A 23,287-nucleotide genomic window follows, 5' to 3' on the forward strand; every position below is an offset into this window, starting at 1 on the left:
CCAGGGCTCGTGCTGGCCTACTGTTGGGTGGAGCTGAGCTCTGAAATAGGTAATTGTGGGTCCCAGATCTAGTGTTGGCCTCTTGGTGGGCAGGGCCAGTTCTTGACACGGCTGACCGTGATGTCCAAGGTGTCCCAAATGTGGTGTCAACCCACTGGTGGATGGGGCCGGTTTCCCAGGTGGCTGGCTGAGAGACCCAAGGTGTCCCAGAGCTAGTGGTGGCTTACTTTGCCCACTGGTGGGCAGGGCCGGGGCCCAGTGGGCCCAGTGCTGGCCTGTTGATGGGTGGGCTGTGTCCTGGTATGGCAGGCTGCAGGGCTGCAGTGCTCCTGGGGCTGGTGCCTGCCCATTGGTGGGCGAGGCAAGGTCCTGGGGCTAGTGCCAGCCCACTGGTAGGTAGAACTGGGTCCTTGGGCTAGTGTTGGCCCACTGGTGTTCAGGGCCAGGTCCTGGGCCCTCTAGTGGACAGAGAGAGGCAGTCCTGGGACAGCTGTGGGCTCAGGGGGTCTTAAGGCAGCAGGCCTGCTCATGATTGGGGCTGTATCTCTCCCCAGCTGGTTGCATCTCAGTACCGGGACTGAAAAGCTGGTGGGTGGGACTGGGTCCTGGTACTAATAAGATAGAGGGAGGATTCCAAAATGGCCCTTGCCAGCGCCAGTGTCCATGTGGTAGAACAAGCCCTCCAGAATGGCTCCCACCAGTGTCTATGTCCTAGGGTGAGCTCCAGTTGCCTCCTGCCTCTCCAGGAGGCTCTCCAAGATCAGTAAGTGGGTTTTACCCAGGCTTCTTTCAAATTACTGCTTCTGCCCTGGGTTCCAGGGCAGGTGAGGTTTTGTGTGCACCCTTTAAGAGTGGAGTCTCTATTTCCCATAGTCCTCTGGATCTCCCAAAAGTAAGCCCCGACACCTTCAAAGCCAAATGTTCTGGGGGCTCATCTCAGTGCAGGACCCCCCAGGCTGGGGACCCTGATGTGGGGCTCAATCTACTCGCTCCCTGGGGAGAACCTCTGCGATTGTAATTATCCTCGTTTGTGGGTCACACACTGAGGGGTATGAGTCTTGACCATACCGCATCTCTGTCCCTCCTACCTGTCTCATTGTGGTTCCCTCTCCATATAGTTAGTTGTAGAAGATGTTTTCTGCTAGTCTTCCCGGTTTTTCTCATCAATAGTTGCTCTGTAAATAGTTGTAATTTTGGTGTGCCCATGGGAGGAGATGAGTTCAGGGTCTTCCTACTCCACCGTCTTGACCACTACCTCAAAAATCCATAGTTACTTTCTTAAGATAAACTTACAGAAGTAAAATTACACAGAAATGTACATTTCAAGGCTATTGATATATAGTGTTATTTTGGCTAATTTACTTCAATACCAGCAGTGTAGGAGAGTTTCTATTTCATTGCTTTCTTAGCAACAAAGATGTTCCCTATTTTAAAATTGTTAACAATTTGATAAGGTGGCAATAATGCCTTATTATTGTTTCTATCCAATGAAGTATGATTTAAATTAGTATAAAAACAAATGATATTTCCCAGCCTAAAATAATGGTAACAGATACTGTGTGGCAAGAGCAAAGATTTAGATTTTGTGCTTTAATTCAAATCAGAATTTTTTTTTTTTTTTTTTTTGCGGTACGCAGGCCTTGCACTATTGTGGCCTCTCCCGTTGTGGAGCACAGGCTCCGGACGCGCAGGCTCAGCGGCCATGGCTCACGGGCCCAGCCGCTCTGCAGCATGTGGGATCTTCCCAGACCAGGGCTCGAACCCGTGTCCCCTGCATCAGCAGGTGGACTCCCAACCACTGCGCCACCAGGGGAGCCAGAATCAGAATAGTTTTAAATTATTACAAATATGTTTGTATTTTCTTGATGATTATCTAATGCCAAGTGCTGTCATATGATTTCATTGTCCCTTTTATCTTTGTGTCACATGGCATAATGGTGAAGAACCACCCCCAGAGTCAGATTATCTGGATTTGAATCCTGTATTTATCAGTTCATAGCTGCATGACCTAGGACAAGTTACTTAACACTCTGTTCTTTAGTTTCCTCATCTTTAAAATGGGCATATTTGTATCTACCTCTTAGGGTTGTTAGGAGTAGTTAACCAGATAAGTCATGTAAATTGCTTAGGACAGTCTGACATGTTGTAAAGGTTAACCATTATTAATAAGGTGTTTTTCAAATTGGGGGCTAGACACCTCTGAGGTGGAGGGGGCCATTCAGGGACATATTGTCAGGGGTCAGAATAAGGTGTAGCCATGTCTGGGTGCTGTTGTCCATGGTGCTGAATCATAGTTAATGTAATTCCCCAAAGGACATTGCTGCTCTATAGAGTTGGTGGAAGAAGAGGCACATGACTGCCCAGAGTCTTCTATACACTAAATCCTGGGTTCCTGAAATGAGCCAGAAAATTGATCCTCAGGCAGTCTGTAATCTAGAGATAGTATTAATAATTTTCCCAGGTCTGAAAGCCAGCACAGATGCCGGGGAAAGTATGGGCTTTGCATCAGGCAGACATGGGTTTGAATAATGGCTTAGCTGCCTGCAAGGAGTCTGATCCTAGATACAGTGGCATGATAATTCCTTGAAAGATTATTTTGAGGATTATATTAATGTGGCGAAGGCAGTAGATTCTCAATAAATAGCAGCTGTTCTTCAGATTGTTATGGGAATCAGGAAGTGGGGAGAAGGAAAAGGAAAGGAGAATTAGAGAATGGAGATGGAGGGGTAGAAGAGGAGGGAGGGGAGGGAGAACACAAGAGCTTCATCAAGTGGAGAATGCTCACAGGCCAGCTCACCACAAGCTCCTCCTGGCCCACAGGAGCTTTCCAAGCTTAATGCGGTTTCACACCTTGAGCGTTGTCTCTGTGGTGTGGTTTTGTTGTGGTTATTGTTAACACGCACACAAGCACACACCACACCACTGCCACCACAGTACCTGATATTTTTATAGTGCTGTCTTTTTCTAGTTCTGCCTGAGCCCCATACTCATATCTTGAGGTGGCTCTTCTGTGACTATTCCATTCCTGACACAGGGATGCTCTGTGGCACGAATAGGGCTGTCCTTTTCGCACCCTCTCAGGCTTTTCTGTTTGTTGGGTTTTGCCCTTCACTTTTTGGTAGGAAACTCCTATTATCTGCTCTGTGCCCTCTCAAGATTATATATTTGGCACAAAATGTGATAGGAGTATGAAACGTAGACCCAGATTGTAAAGAAAGGAAAATTCCCCAGGGAATATAAATCCTATCATGAGAATTTTAGGAGCTTGGCTGGATGACAGACATCCGACAGTCATGGGGCTCTGGCTTCCCAATAATGTTCTCCTGCCTTGGGAAAGTGGAACTGACTTGAGAGATCCAGAATCTGTCTGCTTTAGGGCCCCTTAAGCAGAAGGAATAGCTGCAGATAGTCCAAGCTTCTCTTCTTCTTTCTGTCCCTTGCATTAATGTAAAGTAGTGCTTATAAACATTGGCATGCATCAGAATCCCCAGGGCTCTATAAAACACAAATTGCTGGACCACCCTGAATTTCTGTAGATCTGGGGTGGGTTCTGAGAATTTGCTTTTCTTACATGGTCTCAGGTGGTGCCAGTACTGCTGGTGTGAGGACCACACTTTAAGAACCACTGATAGGAAATTTTACTTGCTATGGTACTCATAAAACATTATACAAATAATTCCCGTAACAACCCTGTGAAACGTACTACTACTATTATTATACCCATTTAGAGATGAAGAACACTGGTTTAATGTCACTTACTAGTAAGTGGTAGAGCCAAGATTTGAATTCTGTTCTAATTCCAATGCCAGACTTGTGCTTGGTGCTTCGGGAAGAAGGCTCCCTGACACTGGATGTGAGTCATTTTCCCCAGGCATTAGTTTTGTGAGGGAGGCCTCCTCTCATGCTCTTATCCCTATATATCAGCCCCTCAGCTCTGGAGTCCAGAATCGGACCTTGGTCCTGATGTTTATAGCCCCACTTCTTTAGCATTTCCACTGTAGCGTGCCCCTAATGGCAGAGCCAAGTGAACATTCTCCCACATTTTTGAGAGCAAAGGTGGCCCCAGGGCAAGAAATTTATTTTTTTCCAAAGTCTCATGTTTTACCTCAAACTTCCTGAATATTTTGCATTCTATGCCATTCTCTGTTCATGTTTAATATAATGTAGATGTTTTTCCCCTCAAATAATATTGGCTTTCCAGGTGCATGCCATGGTTTTTCCTCTGGCTTCTAATTTACCTTCCAGTTTGAGGATGAGGATTTAGGCTCTCCACAGTTGGTTTATTGATGGTATCAGCACTTAGCACAGGACCTGGCACTTAGGTACTCAATAGGTATTCATCCAGAGGTGTTATGGTAAAAGAAAGACCATGGGCTTTGGAACTAAACAGACTTGAGTTCAAATACCAGTTCTGTCACTTACTGATAGATGAACTTAAGAAAATCACTCTGGGGCTGTTTTTACAGCTGTAAAATGGGCATCAAAATACCTTCCTCTCAGGGGTTGGTGACTGTTACAGGTGCAGTGTGCAAAGCACTAGATGTGTGATAGTCTATAAATGAAGTTTGCTGTTATGGCTTCTATTTTAATGACTTGTAGAACAGGTGAACAAATAAGTGAATGAATGAGCCCACTTGAGCTGTGATGGCCCTGGGATTTAAACACTCCCCAGTCTGACACTGCCTGCCTGTACCAAAGGCAACCCCTCAAGTAGCAGTTCTCAGCTTCTCCCGGGAGACTGCATGCCTCTCCTGGGAGACTGCATGCCTCTCCTGGCTACCAGTCCCCTGCACCTGGGCAGCTCTGTTCAGCCTGACATTTTCACACCTCTGCCAGAGCAGGGCTTCTCATGTTCACTCTGAGACCACTAATGAGATGCAGAATCCTCAAATGCAAGTCCTCTCTGAATTCTTATGGGTAGCACACAAATCCAAGGCTTTTATTTTTATGTTTGTGTAAGGACTTTTATACTGGTAATTTACTAAATGAGTTATTAGGGATTACTCGTATTTACTATTCATGAAATCAAATTAGGTCATTACCAAGTTCTCCAGGGGCTCTAACTGGGTTATCTGTGAAGTCAAGCTGCTTCTAAATGTTCAGCAACTACTGGCTCCTCACTCAGCCAGATGGTTCGAGAATCCTGTGACCTGGGGGAAAGTCATGCTGTTATCATTGCAATGTCAGACTTGTTTTGAGTTGGTTGTGGTGTTCAGCTACTGCTATTCTTGCTTTTTAATTAGAAATGGTAGTTCATTTAACTTCATCATTATCACATTAGTTTGTGGAGGATATTTGGTTAACCCGACAGCATGCAGTGATACATATTTGCATCAAAGGTATTTTAGGCCTATAATTTTCCAGTTACTAGATTTTTAAGACATGAGCAAGCTGCAGTTCAAGCATGAATCATGCATACTCTCTTGCTAAACAGATACATATGTAATCTGAACCCAAACATGCTTCTTTAGTTGTTTTGGTTATTTATGACTGCATAACTAACTATCCTAAAGCGTAGTGGCTCAACCGTTATTTTATTATTCTGCATGATTCTGTGCATCCAGAACTTGGGCAGGGCTCAGCGGGGACAGCTTATCTCCACTCCACATCATGTCTACTAAAGCTGTAAAATGCAAAGTGGCTTCATGTCCGGCATCACAGCTAGGGTGGCTTACATGACTGCGTGCTGGCTGGATGGCTTGACTGGGATCTCACCACAGGGGCTTCAGGTGTCATCATCGGCTGGGTTGCTTGGTTCTCCTCCCTCTGTCCACATGGTTTCTCTGTGATCTCTCCAGCAAGGTGGCTGAACTGACATGGCAGTCCAGTGCTTCCAAGAGCACAAAAGTGGAAGCTCTCAGGCCTTCAGTCTTAGGCCTAACACTGCCACAACATCACTTCTACTGCAAGTTAAAGCAAGTCACAGGCACAGCCCAGACTCGAGGGGTAGAGAATAAAAAGGACATGAATATCAGGAGGCATGAACCATCAATGTAATAGACTATGACAAAAGTGACAGTTCATTGATGAATTCAAGCAAGTTAACCCCTAACATACTGTAAGTTAAGCCTAATAAAGTGACTATTGTAAGTTTATAGATTATAGTTTATAGTTATAAATTTATGGTAATTACTTTAATGTTAAAATATATACACCAATTCATGTTTTTTATTATAAGTGATGCAGAACCAATATTATCAATTTTACGTCAACTAGTGTCTTTTGTTCCTCTCCAGTTCTTTGTTAGCACCCAGTCTTTTTTCTATTGGGAAGTGCAAACAGGTGTGGCAGGACTTTTGCCGCACGCAAATAGTCTCAGTCAAAAAAAGTTGAGAACCACTTTTCTAGTGGTCAAGAAATGAACCCTTAGAAGTCCTCTAATAACTAGAGCTACAAAGTGGGCAGAACACTGTTTCCACCCTGAAGGAGCTCAGTCTCGCAGGAAAGAGTGGGCAAGTGCACTGCAGTGTGGTGAGTGCCGCAATGGAGAAAAGCCCAAGGAGCTATTGGATAGCAGAGAAGATATGTCCAGCCCCATCCAAGCAATTAAAGGGAGCTTCTTAGAGTAGGTGATACTTGAACTGAACTCCAAAGGCTGAACAGGAGTTGCAAAGTTGAAGAAGGATCAGCAAGAGCGAAAGCCCAGAGATGGTACAGTTACCAAGATGTGACTTGTCACAAGTCTGGGAAGAGAGAGGGGTTTGTATCTTTCTAGTTTTTAGTGATTCTTCCCTTTAAAAAATATACTCCTTACGGTCTGTTATAAATCATCAGACGCATATAAACAAGCTCCCCCAATCTGATGCTATATTCATAAATTAATGTTTTTATGAGAGCAAAGAGGAGATGAAGAGGTGTTTGTTCCTGGATAATTGGCGATGGCTGATTCATTGGAATGAATAGAGAGACCTGGGGTGCAATTCAATACCTATTTAAATTGCCATCTTCCTTCTGACTTGTGATTTCCATGCCGGCATCTGTACAGAACAAATAGGATTTGATCCAGTATATGAAATTGCAGAGCTAGGAAATGTGTTCAAAACCATGACTCCCACCCCCTCATTTTTAGACAAGGAAACTGAGACCAGGGGAGCTGAAGCAAGTGGTAAGAGTGGCATAGCTGTAGGGACCTAAAACACTCTTCTCCCACCCAAGCCTGACAATATCCAATCTGAATGTTATTTAGAAGATGCTATTACATTTTTTTCTGTCAGCAAAGATGTTCAGGGTGGTAATAAGAAGATTGTTGGCACTGCAAAGAGGCTCTAAGAGGGAAGTGATAAGATAGGCTGCTGAAAGATAAATGCCAAGAGATGTCAGCTGGAGCAAGCCCTCTTGTGCAGTAGCCATCATCTCTATCAAAGGATGGAAAACCAGGGCGTCCCTGGTGGTGCAGTGGTTGAGAGTCTTCCTGCCGATGCAGGGACACGGGTTTGTGCCCCAGTCCGGGAAGATCCCACATGCCATGGAGTGGCTGGGCCCGTGAGTCATGGCTGCTGAGCCTGCGCGTCCGGAGCCTGTGCTCCGCAACGGGAGAGGCCACAACAATGAGAGGCCCGCGTACCGCAAAAAAAAAAAAAAAAAAAAAAAAAGGATGGAAAGCCAGAGGGGACTGTCACGTGGGAGCATGGTCAGCAGTTACCATCTGGAGAGTCAGGCAGTGTTTCCTGATGGAAATTAAGAATGGTGCAGTTTCACTAAGCTATTTACAAAAACAAGTGGCAGATCCAATTTGGCCTATAGGCAGTAGGCCCCTGGTTTAAATAATAGCCTGGGGGAGATTATAGTATATACTCCCAAACAGCAAAGCAATTTTTTTTTTGCGGTACGCGGGCCTCTCACTCTTGTGGCCTCTCCCGTTGCGGGGCACAGGCTCTGGACACGCAGGCTCAGTGGCCATGGCTCACGGGCCCAGCCGCTCTGCGGCATGTGGGATCTTCCCGGACCGGGGCACGAACCCGTGTTACCTGCATCGGCAGGCGGACTCTCAACCACTGCGCCGCCAGGGAAGCCCGCAAAGCAATTTTTTTAAGCTCAAGTTTTCTACATGTTGTCAGCCTATAGTTAACAAATAAGAAGACATGCAAAATAATTATCCTTTGGCCTAAGAAGAGGCTTTCTCAAAGTACCCATAGTTATCTGGTGTCATAGTAATTTGTAGCACTATTTGAAAATCTGCCAGTTTCCTTAAATAACCGAAGTAGGTTTATATAAGTCTTACCTACATTTAAGTTGCTATAATAGAAAACAAAATACCTGTTATGTGCCTTCCATAAATGCATCCAGTAAATGGAGAAATAAACTGGGATAAAAGCTGTTTTGAGTTATATTTGAAAAGGAAAAAAATTTGTATTAATACACTTGTTATTCAATCTTGAATGTGTAAATTTTAAAAAAACAAACCTTATGCCACACCTTCAAGTTACGTAAAGGTTTATTAACACATTTCAGACAAACTTCAAAAATATGAATAAAAACACTGAATTATGTTTATTCTAAAACAAACAAACAGAAAAAGAATGGTACATTTTCACTAAAAATAGAACTACCATATGATCCAGCAATCCCACTCCTGGGCATATATGTGGAGAAAACCATAATTCGAAAAGACACAGGCACCCCAATTTCATTGCAGTACTATTTAAATAGCCAGGACATGGAAGCAACATAAATGGCCATCAACAGAGGAATGGATAAAGAAGATGTGGTACATACAATGGAATATTACTCAGCCATAAAAAAAATGCAGTAATGCCATTTGCAGCAACATGGATGGACTTAGAGATTATCATACTAACTGAAGTAAGTCAGACGAATAAAGACAAATATCATATGATATCACTTATATATGTGGAATCTAAAAAAAAAAATCGTACAAATGAACTTATTTACAAAACAGAAACAGACTCACAGACTTAGAAAACAAACTTATGGTTACCAAAGGGGAAACATGGAGGGAGGGACAAACTATGAGTTTGGGATTAACAAATACACACTACTATATATGAAATCAATAATCAGCAACGACCTACTGTATAGCACAGGGAACTTTACTCAATGGTCTGTAATAACCTATATGGGAAAAGAATCTGAAGAAGAATGGATATATGTATATGTATAAATGAATCACTTTGCTGTACACCTGAAACTAACACAACATTGTAAATCAATATACTCTAATATAAAATAAAATTTTAAAAAAGAATGGTGCAGTTTCTTCCACTATGAAGCCAAGCACTGAGCTGCAGTGGAGCAGCAATGATAATAATAGGAGTAATTGTTTAGTTATTGCAACATATACCTCTTTTTTTTTTTTTTTTTTTTTTTTGTGGTACGCGGGCCTCTCACTGTTGTGGCCTCTCCCGTTGCGGAGCACAGGCTCCGGATGCACAGGCTCAGCAGCCATGGCTCACGGGCCCAGCCGCTCCGCGGTATATGGGATCCTCCCAGACCGGGGCACGAACCCGTATCCCCTGCATCGGCAGGCGGACTCTCAACCACTGCGCCACCAGGGAGGCCCAACATATACCTCTTTACCTTGGTACTCCTTCTCAACTTCAGGAATCTTACCACCTGCCCTGTGCCTGCTACAGACACAGTAGCTAGACCCATAGTTCCCTGTATATATCTGTACCACTCCTCTTACCAGCTGTGTGTTAATTATCTGTTCAGGTGTCTGTCTCCCACATGGGACTGTCAGCTACTACAACAGGAAAATATAGACAATGTATGTGTTCTATGGGAATGCAGCTGGGAGAACAGCTTGGTTTGCTCAAAGAGTTCAAAAAAACTATAGTGACCTTTGTATCTGCAGCCAGACATATGAGTAGTGGTTTGTTATGGGAAGGAAGGAGTGAAGGGAATTCCAGGTAGATTAAAGGCATGGTGTGTTTGTCAGTCCCTTAACTAACATTTATGAGGTCCTACCATGTGCCAAATACTTTGCTAGGTGCTAGGAGTACACAGTAGGTTGACTTGGCTGTAACGTGGGACATGTGGAGCCGGAGGTCATTCGAGTAAGGACGGGGAGGTGAGCTGTGCCACAGATGAAGGATCTGCAACTGGCCAAAGAACCTGCCTTTAATCCTGGAAGCCAATGGAGGCCTCTGAAGGGTTTTAAGCAGGTAAATGCTGGAGTCAAATTTGGTTCTAAATGAGGAGGATATCTATGAACAGATATGGAGTGATTCATGGGACATTTTGTTAAGTGAAAAAAAATGTGCAAAAGACAATCTACAATGTGCTACCTTTTGTAGGTAAAGAAGGGGAAATAAGAAAATATCCATATATCTGCTCAATGATGTGAAAATAAGCAGGAAGAATAAACTAGAAAACATAAGGATGGGGTGGGGAAAAGAAGATAATTGTGGAGGGGGATGGGAACAGAGTAAAGGGAACGGGGGAAAGCAAGGCTTCTCTGAAGAAACTTTTTTATATAGTTCTGACTTTTGAAACCATACTAAAAAAGAATCAGTGGGAATGGAGGAAAACCCTACAGTGAAATACAAACAGGAATGAATGGGAGTGGGAAAGAACTAACCTAAGTAACTTTTGAAAATAGTCCTTTGAGGATATGCAGTTGGATGAAGACAAAGGAACTATAAATAAATCTCGAACTCTATTTTTCACAGAGATGTGGCTAGCACTTCCGAAACTACTTTCTGTATATTTTAGGGTTGAGAAAATAAGCACATTGTAGATAATGGAAACAGAGTTTGTTGGAGAAGGGAGTTTAACAATATGGAACGACAGAGTGTATGAGTATGAACTTGGGGTTTTTAACATGGATGGATGGATGGATGGATGGATGGATGGACGGATGGACGGATGGACGGGAAGATAGATAAATAGCCAGAGATGAGATATGTGTGTACATGTGAATATATTTCCTAGCTCTGTCCCTGACAGGGCCTAGAAGTAGTGACACCCCAGTAGCAATGAGCATACCTAGTACCCAAACCTTGGTTTCAAAAACCATTCCCCACTAGAAAGAATCAGGGATCTTTGGGAAAATGACTGATTTCAGGACAGTACTGAGGAAGAAAAAGATGATCTTGAAATATTGAATTTTCAATATTTGAATATTGAATGAGCTTGCTCTGGCCAAATCTGGGACAATTTGAAAATCAAAACAAATAACGATGGTAATGGATTATAAGCCATTGAATAAAGTAAAAGTCCATGAATATAAGTAATTATATATTATATGTAAAAGTAATACACATTTATACTTATGTGTTTATTATGTATATTTATATAAACATTTTATATATTTATAGTATATGTAGTATTTATAGTATAAAGTATAGTATAGTATAAGGAAGGGAAAACTCTCCCTCACAGTAGAATCCCAACTAATATAGAAGGGAGGATGGAATTAGAAATTCACTATCATAGTAATAATTAATACAGGAAAGAATCATCAGTGGGTGCTAAAACTAGGGGTTAAAAGTTTGATGAGTAATTACAAAATTACAGCAACCTGAAGCAGGATGAGATCAAGTTCATAAATCTATGTTACAGCACAAAGCACCCAAATGCTGTCAGCTGATTGTCATATTGCTAAGTGTTGTATTTGCAATAGGATGATAACAATAATTATTTATTGAGTGTCCATTGTGTGATAGGCATTATGTTAGGTGGGGTTTGGGGGGGGGTTGTTTGTTTTTTGCATATATTAACTCAATCCTAATACTAACTCAGATTTTTTTTTTTTTTTTTTTTTTTTTTGCGATACGTGGTCCCCTCACTGTCGAGGCCTCTCCCGTTGCGGAGCACAGGCTCCGGACGCGCAGGCTCAGCGGCCATGGCTCACGGGCCCAGCCGCTCCGCGGCATGTGGAATCTTCCCGGACCGGGGCACGAACCCGTTTCCCCTGCATCGGCAGGCGGACTCTCAACCACTGCGCCACCAGGGAAGCCCTAACTCAGATTTTTTTATTAGTTATTCCCATCTTTAAGATGAGGAAACCAAGATTCAAGAAATGAAAAAATTGTTTAAAGTCAAATAGTTATAAGAGGCAGAGTCAGGACTCCAATCCCCTGCCTTCTGACTTAAAGTTCTGTGGTGTTCTATCGCGTTGTGTGTCTCTGGGTCCTCTTAGAGCTCTGAGCTTCTGAAAGTGTGCAGAATGATAAAATCAGAGAGGCATTTTTAAACAAAAGCATTGGGGGGTTCCTTCTTTATCCTCACCATATTTACTAAGCATCTTGCCTCATAGGGAAGGCAATGCTTAATTTACATGGTTGTTATGAGGAGTAAATTAGATAATATATGTAAAGCATAGAGAACAGTATAAAATGTGTCTGGCAGCAGTGTTAATACCAGTTGCAATGCTGAATTCCCTTGTATGGTGGAAAATGTTTCTAAAGGTCCTGATTTTGGACTGAATTGATAATCAGAGGCCAAATCATAAAGAGCTTTGTGTATCATGAAAAGAAGATTACCTTCTATTCTATAGGCAATAGAAACCACTGAAGAATTTTATTACTGGGAAAGATGTGATTTGGTTGGCAATTTAGAGCAGACCAAGGGGAAGAACGCAAAACCCAAGGCAGGCAGACCGGCAGGAGGCTGTTGTCAGACACCAGGCAGATGAGGGTCTGCGTTAACAAGCCACCTGGCATCATGGAGAGGAGGGAACACACAATGGACAGTCACACTCCCAGACTGGTGCCTGGGTTTGACAGGAGAGACAGGGTGAGGAGCTTAGGTTCAGCCTCAGGCCTCTGGCCTGAGTATTGTCTCTTCTTGGGCATGACCAGAATACAGAGGAAGGGCAGGTTGGGGGCATGGAAAGGTGCCGATTCAAGGTAGTTTGGGACATAGAAGGGAGTCACAGTAGACAGTTGGATATGCAGATCTGGATTGAAGGGAGAGTGCAGGGCTGGAGCAGCATGCCTGGGAGTCACTGAAGCTGTGGAAGTGGATGAGATCCCTGAGGGAAAGGGTGCAATGTGAGGAGAGGATTGTGGAAACACCCAGTATTTAACAATGGCAAAAGAAAAAGTGGAATGAGACTGAGGAGGAACACTTACAAAGATAAAAGAGTTTCCAGGGGGTTGTTTTCTGCAAAGGCCAAGGCTGCATGGAGAGCAAATAAAGCAAAGAAGGCCTGAAAGGTGCCTGTTGGATTTGACAACTGGGTTACTGGTTTTGACCTTAAAAATAAAACAGCCAGTTATTTTACAGCAAAAACGGATTTATTTGGGAATAGCAGAGGAGTTGCAATTCAGAACAAGCAAGCTATAGCAAATGCCATAGGCAAGTCCAAAAACAAAAAGGAATGTTATTTTATAGAAAAAAAAGGAGGAAGTTGGGAGGGGATGTTTTGAATAAAATTCCATTGGACAAAATTGAGAGCTCAGGGTGATGACAGTTACTCATTGGTTGAATTGCTAAGGTAGTAGATTTCTTCTAGGCATGCAATGTACACCTTTTCATGTTGGGGCCTATAATTGATGATTCTTTCCTGTTGATGAGTCTTCTGTTGGGGTCTATAATTGACAGTTCCTCCTGCAATTGACATCAGTATTACTGTGTGAGAGCTTCCCGTTTTGACCTCCTGCCTCCATCTTAGTGAGGTTTCCCTTTATTAAGTTTCACACTGGAAACCTTGGCAAGAGCAGGTGCTAAGAAGCAGAATCCAGTTGGCCAGTGGATTAAGAAGAGAATGACATTTTTTTTCTTTTTTTTTTCTCCCTGCGGCATGTGGGATCCTATTTCTCTGACCAGAGATTGAACCCTCACCCCCTGCAGTGGAGGCGCCAAGTCTTAACCACTGGACTGCCAGGGAAGCCCCGAAAATTAGACCTTTCAAGGAGAGAAACTAGAATTTGGATGCTCCCAAAGATGCAGGCATCTCACTCCCTTGCCATGCATTTCCTCCTACTGTTAGAGTGCTGACTGATGGAAGGTCTTCCTTACAGAGGATCTCCTTACAGAAGATCTCCCTCCAGCATTTTCCCTCAGCTCGAGTTCAGCCCTCCAGGTCCACACCAACCAAGCCCACTGCAGAGGGCTGTCCAGATCTGCCACCCCTCCACCATTCCTCATATGCTCCAGACTCCCAGACTTGCCTTCAAGTCTCTCTACGATGGATTCTCTTTTATTAAAACTGGGCTTGTTTTTTGGTAACATTGGTCTTTATTCCTTGTCCTATGAGGTTGATGACTTTTCAACATTTTTCTAACCTTAACCTAGAATAAGAAATACACTTTATATTATGATAGGTGTATACATGTATGTATAACTGAAAGGAGATGCACTCTTATTTTCAATTCCATCTCATTTTGTTGCATTCTATGCTATTGTATTATGTGTTTTTAGAATAGAACACCCCATTAATTTCACAACTCATTAAACTGATTTAATGACTGATGGTAGGACTGATAGAGCCACCATGCTAGGAGGGGCTCAAAGGAAAAGATGCTAAGTTTTTGTCTGAATCCACCCCCTCCCTCCCTCCCTCCCTCAGGCTCTCCACAATGGAGCCAGCAGACCTTCCCTTTAATCATATTTTTATGGTTCTGAGAGGAAAGAAAACTGCTTCAGTCACTAGGATGTTAGCCAGCCTTGAGGGGAGAGGTATTTGAATTTCCAGAGTGACTCAATGCCTCATAAAAGGAAGGTAAGCAACTCTAATAGTGGAATTTAGAAATCAGTGGAGGAGAGACTGGCTTACCTTTCAAATCACGCCACATGAGCTACTGTCCTGTACTTACTCATGAGACACCTACAGCTTGAGGCATTTTCATGACTAGAGGATGCCCTTAGGTTGCCCTACTACCACCTCCATGAGACACATTTAAAATTTTCCAGAGTTTGGGAGTATGGCTACCTTTTCATACAGATCACCTAACCCCCACTCCAGCCAGACAGCTGTCTGGACTTGTGCTGCTCTCGTCTGTATGTCCTCCCGAATTCCCTCAGGTGGCTTCCCCCCAACCTTGAGAACCATTGCCTCCTATAGAGCTTTCAGCAAAGAACATTTGGGGGGTTTTTTTCTTTACAAGAAAAGATGACTTACGTATTCTAACATTCTCATTCCCAATGTCTTTTCTACTCCTGCCCAGGAAAAGCAAGGATTTCTGAATTTACCGTGACTACAGATAGAAGGATGTTGCCTTAGGAATAGCAGAGGTCTTCTCTCAGCTGCTAAACAGTGCCCACTGCTGCCATAGACACTTGGGTCCTCGAGAAATCTCCTGAAGGACTTGTCCATTGTGTACTTGCAATGAGCCAGGCCCTAGGCTGGGCCTTGGCTACAGCCTGGTGAACAAAACTCTCTCCCTAGCCTCAAGCACGCACACCCAGGAAAGATGAGTGAAGAACGGTGGGTCTCCCTCACTCCAGAAGAATTTGGCCAACTCCAGAAATATGCAGAATGTGAGTAAATGGATTGACGCATCTGGGGTGGGATTTCCTCTTGGTTGGGGAGAGCATTATTGGAGAGCAGAGTTGTATAATCATTGCAAAGCACAGAGAATGAGATCAGCTTATACCTCCTTATAAAAATAGAATTTGTGTCTTTAAACATAAAAACACAATTATCTTTATACTCTATAAATAATACATGCTCACCCTAGAAATTTGGAATATACAGGGAAGGAAAAGAAAAAGTAGGTTAAAAATCACAGCTAAACTCTATGAACATTTTGGATGCATCCTGTGCATATTGCTGTACGTGGTTGAGTTCCTGAATATACCTTTTTTCTTTTCAGTGTGCATTTTTCACCTCGTGTAATATTGTAAGAATTTCCCCAGGTCATCAAAACCTCTTTATAGCAGAACTTTTGAAGGGCTGCAGGCTGCTTGGTTACAATGTTACTCAGTCATTTGCTTTAATATACTCTTGTGTTTGGACCCAATGCCTTCTTTCAGCAAGATACGGAATTCTGATGGGTGTCTCTTTCTCGACTTTGCTCTGGAAAAACCTGGGCTTTTGCGTGGAGCTCTTGGTTTCACTAGTTGCACCCAGGAACAGTTTCAGTGCATCAAGCCACAGTGGTGGCGAGGCCCACGGCCATGCCCCCCGCAGGCCACTCCTAATCCTGACTGGTGACAGGAGTCTGCCCGGGCTGACCGCTGCACTCTGCACACACACGGTGCCCGTCACGGTTGTGCAACGGCACCGATGTTTGCAGAGCCCTTTGTCTGGCAGAGCGCTCAGCTGCACTGCCAACCCCACCTGATCGTCCTAACCCTCTCCCTTCACGTTGATCGTGCTGGCACTTTTGTAAGTCACTAGGCCTGTAGCGCATTTGACCTGCCCTACAGAGCGTGCCCAGCTGGTCCTCCGAATGCCCTGTAGGCAGCCTGCCCCCTCCCACAGGGCAGGCAGCCCCTCCACTGGCCTGGGAGCCGGCGGCCAGGCTCATGCCAGCTCTGGCTCTTGCTCTCTGTGATGTGACAGCCCTAGCACCCACCCCACCCTTTAGTCCCCCATCCCCACGGCCGCACGCCCACCCCATGACTACACGTGCTCCCCCTGTAGGGCTACTGGTCCATCTCTCCTTGGTGACCTGGGCCCATGGCCTCCTGTCTGACCGCAATAGGTTTAGAGAAACTCTGCAGTGTATTGACAGGGAGCAAGGAATCATCCTCCAGGGTAAACTCCATCAAATTCAGCCTACTCCGTAGGTCAGCAAAGTACCAGGCCCTGTCAGGGATGAAAAAGAAGCAGAGAGATAAGGCTTCACCTGAGGAATCTGAATCTTGTTAGGGAGTCAGATATGCACTTGTGATACAAGCAGAGAACAGGCTTAAGACAGCAGGGAAGCACCTCTGGCAGGGATGGCTAAACGGAGTGCACAAATGAGAGGGGAAATTTAGAGCTGGGGGAAACTGATATGAGTGGCTTAGAACAACAGAAAGTCTCTCACAGTTCTGGAGGCCAGAAGTCCAAAATCAAGGTATTGGTAAGGTTGGTTCTTTCTGAGGGCTGTGAGGGAAGGGTCTGCGCCAGGCCTTTCTCCTTGGCTTACAGATGACCGTCTTCTGTATCTTTCACATGGTACTCTCGCTGTGCCCGTGTCTCAGTGTCCAAATTTCCCTTTTTATCAATATATGGACACAGTCTTCTTTTTTCCTTTTTTGTCCTTACTTTTTTAATTTATTTTTTTATTGAAGTATAGTTAATTTACAATGTGTTAATTTCTGCTGTACAGAAAAGTGACTCAGTTATACACATATATACATTCTTTTTTGCATTCTTTTCCATTATGGTTTATCCCAGGATGTTGAATATAGTTCCCTGTGCTGTACAGTAGGACCTTGTTATTTATCATTCTGTATATAACAGTTTGTATCTACTAACCCCAAACTCCCAGTCCATCCCTCCCCCAACCCCCCTTCTCCTTGGCAACCAGAAGTCTGTTCTTAATGTCTGGACACAGTCATTTTGGATTGGACCCACCCTACTCCAGTAAGGCCTCATCTTACCAATAATTAATTACCTCTGAAATGACCCTGTTTCCAAATAAGGTCACACTCTGAGGTACCGGGGAATTAGGACTTCAGTGTATAAATTTGCAGGGGATACAACTTAACTCATAACAGAGGATTTAGCTGGATGAACTCTGTGGAGAAAAGAAATTTAAAATGTGAGTAGTAGATGGTGGGGGGAGGGATACAAACTGTGGAAGCAAAGGTAAAGGTGGCACAAAGGGAGAAGGTGGCTATGGGGTGGTAAGGAGAGCTTCTGAGCTAGATGGAGAGAAGCAGCAGGAGGGTGGGGAGGAGGACATGGGAGGGATGTGGGTAGCCGCAGGCCTTGGGCCCCACATGTCAAGGCATGGCATTTGGACTAAGGTGGCAAAATGTAGAGTCATGAATCTGGTGGCTATGTGCAAGGTGGCCTGGATGAAGAAGCTGCCAGGGCAGGGAAGGCAGGCAGGTCCTTTGAATGAAGTCTCGTTTGAGCTGAGGCACAGAGCTAAGATGGGGAATGTGGCAATGAACAAATGCTAATGTGTGGGAAATTGCTGTGGAAGTTCCTCACAACTTGTGGAATGAAAGGAAGCCAGCAAAGATACCTCAAAGCCTGAGAATCTGTGGAAAGTGAAGACAGAGGGGTCCAAATGTGGCAAAGCAGTCAAGGAGGGAGGGGTGGAAAGAAACCCGAGTATTTGGTAGGAAATGGCTCCTCTGTGGTCTTTTTTTCCAACCATAGCTTTGTCTTTCTCGGACCCATCCTCATTTTGTCCGTGTCCCAGGACTGGATGAGGTGCTCCGGCACCATTTCTAACAGGAGAGGAAAAGAAGATACAATTCTTGGAAAATGATTAATCCTCAGAGGAAACCCTGAAAAAGGCACTTCTACCAGCTTTAGACGCATTCTGGCATTCAGTCAGATTGCATTACCATAGCAACCACTCTTCATAACCACAAAAACAGTAGCTTTACAGTAGCGAAATAACTGAAGTATACAGCCTGAGAATTGAGAACTTTCTCCAGTGCAGTTCCGGGTGGGAGAGGCCAAGAATTTCAGGACAAGAGGCTTTTTGTATGTCCTGTTTAAATGTCATAAACCCTGCCACTTCTCTGGGGAGAAGCCACGTTAAAATACTCTCAGAGATAAAATATATATTTATTATGTATATATAATCAACAATAAAGTTAATGTGAATTAAGATTGTAAAGTGCTTGTCAAAAGGATAATGTGACAGTTTAAGAATTTTCTGTTACAAAATAAAAACAAGTGTAAAATTTTTGAAAAGCGAAAAGATGAAATTAAAGACACTCATGATCCTATCTCCCAGTGAAAACCACAACTAGTATGTTTGTGTATGAATATAAATATCAAACTACACATACACCTACACATATATACATATATATATATTTAAAAAACAAACATGCTAGGCTATTTTGCATGCTGTTTTCTTCACCCTAACAATATGTTTCAGTTATCTATCGCTATGTCCAAACAACTTCAAAACTTGATAGGTTAAAACAACCATTTTGGGGGCTTCCCTGGTGGCGCAGTGGTTGAGAGTCCGCCTGCCGATGCAGGGGACACGGGTTCGTGCGCCGGTCCGGGAAGATCCCACATGCCGCAGAGTGGCTGGGCCCGTGAGCCATGGCTGCTGAGCCTGCGCGTCCGGGGCCTGTGCTCCGCAACGGGAGAGGCCACAACAGTGAGAGGCCCGCGTACCGCAAAAAAAAAAAACCCAACCATTTTGGTTTTGTTCCCATTGTTCTGTGGCTCGGGCACCCTGGACAGGGCCCAGCAGGATGACTAGTTCCTGCTCCACAGTGTTTGGGGCTGCAGGTGGGATGCCTCACATGACCCAGCATGGCCTATTCACTCACTCACTGGTACCTCGGCGCTCTTCTCTGGAGCCTGTTCCTCCAAGTGCGTTCTCATCTCCCAGGGCCTCTCTGTGTGGCCTCTCTTGCCAGCAGGGTAGCCTGGACTTTGTACATGTGGCTCAAGGCTCCAAGAGCATAAAAGCAGCAGTAGGCCTTTTTAACACCTGGGCTTAGAGGTGCTAGAACATAACTCTATCCACATTCCATTGGTCAAAGCAGTCACAGGCCTGGCCCAGATTTGATGGGGTGGAGGAATGGACTCCACATCTCATGGGACAGTGACTCACACAGCAGGAAGGAAGGTTGGCAGCAGCCATCTCTGGCGACTAGCTAGCACACAGTATGTCACGAGGTGTTCCCAAATCATCCAGTACTTTTCAGAAGCATGGTTTCTAGTGGTTACAGAGATTTCTTTTCAGTACATGTACATTATTTTATTTAAACAAATCATCAATTGTGATCTTAGGATGTATTAATAGACTCATAGTTTCTAGTAAGGCAAACCGACATCCACCTTCTATCCTACCCTGATCAGACCTTTCTAGAGAACTGAATTTATTTCTGGGCACCACAGTTTCCAGTGGATATGGACAAACCAGAACTTGTTTGAGAAGTGCCAGCAGCATTGTGAGGGGCCTCACAGCCTGGATATGAAAAAATGGATGAAAATACTATGCATATTTTCTGGAAAGGGGAAGACTCAGGGAAGGGTGAGAGAGAGCTAAGCTGTATTAAAATAGCTACAGTGCTCTTGTGGGGAGAAGGAGTGACGTTAATTTCGAATGGCTTCAAGAAGTAGCCCTAGGACTAATGGGAGGAAAGCATCAGAAGAAAGACTTTAAAGTAAGGAATACTAATGGTATTAGTGTTAGTAATGATTCCTAATGGTCAAACCTGTCCAAGATGGAACAGAATGGACCCCAAAGTGACTGAGTTTCCTTTCCCTAGAACTGTCTGGGCAGAGTTGGCTGAGACACTAGAGGGGAGGTTAGAGCATCAGATGTCTGGTTGATTAAATGACCTTCATTAGCCCTATCAATACTTAGTTTCTATGTTTAGACAGGTTTCTTTTCAACCTCACAGGGTGTGAGCATGTGGGGATGCCTCCTACTGACCCTCCCCTAACAGCTTCAGAGAGATAATTGGCTTATTGTCCTAATCCTGTTATTTGGGGGGGAGGGGATTTTTCCAGGTTTTTCAATGATTTATCAAGGACAGAAACTATCATCTTATTCATAAAGGGAAAAAGGGGGGAAAAAACCAATAAAACATCCATGTTTACTTTTAGTTCTCTAAGAAGTGAAACCACACATTTCCTACATCACCTGGTTGTTGCTTGATTTTATAGACTTTTTAAAGCTAGGAGAGATCTTAGCCATGATCAAGTGCAACTACTATCCATTTTACAAATGAGAACACTCAATTCAGAAGGGCTCAGTGACTTGCCCAAGGTCACACAGAAAGTCAGTAGCAGAATAAGAATTAGAACCAATGTTTTTAATTCCAGGTAAATTCAGTTTGCTTCAATTAAGTTTCAATAAATTAAACAGAAAGTACTCATTGGAGCTCAACCTTCAACCATACATTGGTAAAGAAAAATAAATATATATATGTTAATTAAATTATAATAGAACAAAAAAATTTTTAATAAACGTGCCAAAAATTTTATTTAACTCATTAATTAGTGGAGGAGCCAGTAAGATGTTAAAGTTGAGAAGCGAGGTATGGAGGGACCCTGGATGGATACAGATCAAATCCATAAATTCCTAGTTAGGCGATTTTGTAAACAAATGTAAGGATAAGATTGCTTGGTTAGATACAAAACTGGTTACTGTCTTACAGGACAACAAACCCTAATCTTTTGGGTTATCTGTTCCACCAGACAGTTCTATGCATATCTGCTGGAAAAAAATCTGTAAGTTAACATGTAACTTCACTAAATCTGGTGCATTTAATACATTTAATCAATAGTAAACAGTGAGTAGAACTAAGTACATGCACCTAGATAGTCCTTGGGTAGCCTTTATTCCATATGACATTGAAAAGATGTGCTGCCCACTATTTTTCTTATTTCTAAGTTTTAGGTAATTTAAAAAATAATAGTGACATACAAAAAAATAGAGAAAAAACTGGGGTTTGCTTCAGTGCCCTTCTAAGGCTCTGAGATGGAACCCCCTCCCCCTTTATGCTTCTGTTCTCTATTTAGTTCTTCACAGAGGAGTCTAAAGTCTCTTTGGCCCAGAGTCCCATCTTCTTCCTTCCATAGTCTTTTCATCTTAGTTACCACCAACAGTCATTCTCCCCTTGAGATAGTGGGAAAGGTGTAGATAAGAAGAAAGAGGGCCCAAGGCAGGGTTCCTGGGCAGGAAGGTCTCATTTAACCCCCATGCTGGTTCCCAGGTGTTGAATTCCAGCAGGTAAGCAGGGTCCTCAGTGCGGGGCAGCCCTGATGCTTTTTTCTCTTGCTGACTTTTCGTACCTGGACAAAAATTTTAAATACATTTTAAAGAGAATGAATCAGCAAATTCTGCTATTCAGAAATATATTTCAGTAGAATCAGATCAAGGCAAAGTTTTTGACTTTAAGATGGAGATAATTTATAGCTCAAAATTCAAACCTGTCAGAGAAAATGTTTAGGGCTGATTTGTAGAACAATGTAAGGCTGTAAGTAAGCTTTGTTGAAACTTTGCTATTTATATTGGCCGGTAGAGTGAGATTTAATCACATGTTCATGGATTCCTGGGCCCGTAAAGGGTCATGTCTAGTTGCTTCCATCGTGAAAGGGATAATCACAGCTGTTTCTCACCCACATCTCTTTTGGTGCAACTGGCCTTCTTTTCATTAGTGATGACTGGGACTCTGCCCACAATCAGCCACAGAATCTATGGATAGGGAGAGACTTCTTTGGAAATAATGGCTCTCAAATTTGAATGTGCACATGAATCTCCTGGATTCTGTTAAAATGCAGATTCTGAATCAGTAGGTCTGTGCTTGTTCTGAGATTCTGTGTTTCTGACAAGCTCCCAGGTGATGCTGACACTGCTGGTCCAGGGACCACATTTTTAGATGCAAGAAGGTAACTATTCCTCCATTCCTCCACCTATGACTGATGAGGCCAGATTATTTGGGGAAAAAGTGGGAAATCTTGCTAGCAATGCAAATTTTACTTATACAAATAAGCCATACCAGCCATTCAGGTCATTTATGATGAATCAGAAAAACTTAGTATCCCAAAGAGGGTTTTCTTTATCAGCCAAAATTCCCCCTGCTTCAACGTAAAGTATTTTTCTCTTATTCTATATGTAACGGTGTGGCAGAGCCGTCACTTCCACGGGTTTACCTGAGAAGTTAGCTTGGTGGGCCCCAGTGGTCCTCAGCCTTGGCTGCATACTGGAAATACCTGGGAGACTTTGAACAGTTGCAATGTCCTGCCCTCATACTCCCCCATCCCTGGACCATTTAATCATCATCTGTAGGCGTGAGACCCAGGCATCAGTAGTGTTTAAAACTCCCCAGGTGATTCCAGCAGGCAGCCAAGATTGAGAACAACTGGTCTACCTTTTCTCCCTATGCCCCTGGGAATATAGGACATGTGGGACAAGCATGACAAGCCCAATCCCTGTTCTAGCCCTCATTCCGTAAATTTTTATTGAACATCGATTTTATGACAGGCAATGGACTACATGCTGAGGATAAGCAGGGAACAGGAAAAGAAGGCTAACTGGGGGACTGTTTTGGTGATTATGATGCTGGACTTCTTATACATGCTTCCCACATTCCACCCCAGGGCCCGACTCCTCCTGGCTGCAAAGGTGAGCCTTCTGAAGCAGTGCTGCAGGCCTGGCAGCTCTGTTCTGACATCATTCTCCATCTTTCTAGGACCCTTGGAAAACCCCATTCTTGCTTTTGTGCATCTCACTGTGTTCTTGACTCCCTGAGTACTTAGAAAACTTATTCATACATCCCAGCCTTC

General features: G+C 43.6%; 1 protein-coding gene across 1 annotated transcript in view; it reads left to right on the top strand.

Moving 5' to 3' along the window:
• Positions 1 to 15,320: 15,320 nt before the first annotated feature.
• Positions 15,321 to 23,287, top strand: part of DGKG (diacylglycerol kinase gamma) — a gene marked incomplete at both ends in the record, with an annotated part of 149,732 nt that continues 141,765 nt past the window's right edge. The window contains 1 exon segment of the mRNA XM_079704505.1: positions 15,321 to 15,387. Within this exon segment, the coding sequence (XP_079560631.1) occupies positions 15,321 to 15,387 (67 nt within the window).

The sequence above is a fragment of the Hyperoodon ampullatus genome (genome assembly GCF_949752795.1).
Source record: "Hyperoodon ampullatus genome assembly, chromosome: 5".
Taxonomy (NCBI): Eukaryota; Metazoa; Chordata; class Mammalia; order Artiodactyla; family Ziphiidae; genus Hyperoodon; species Hyperoodon ampullatus.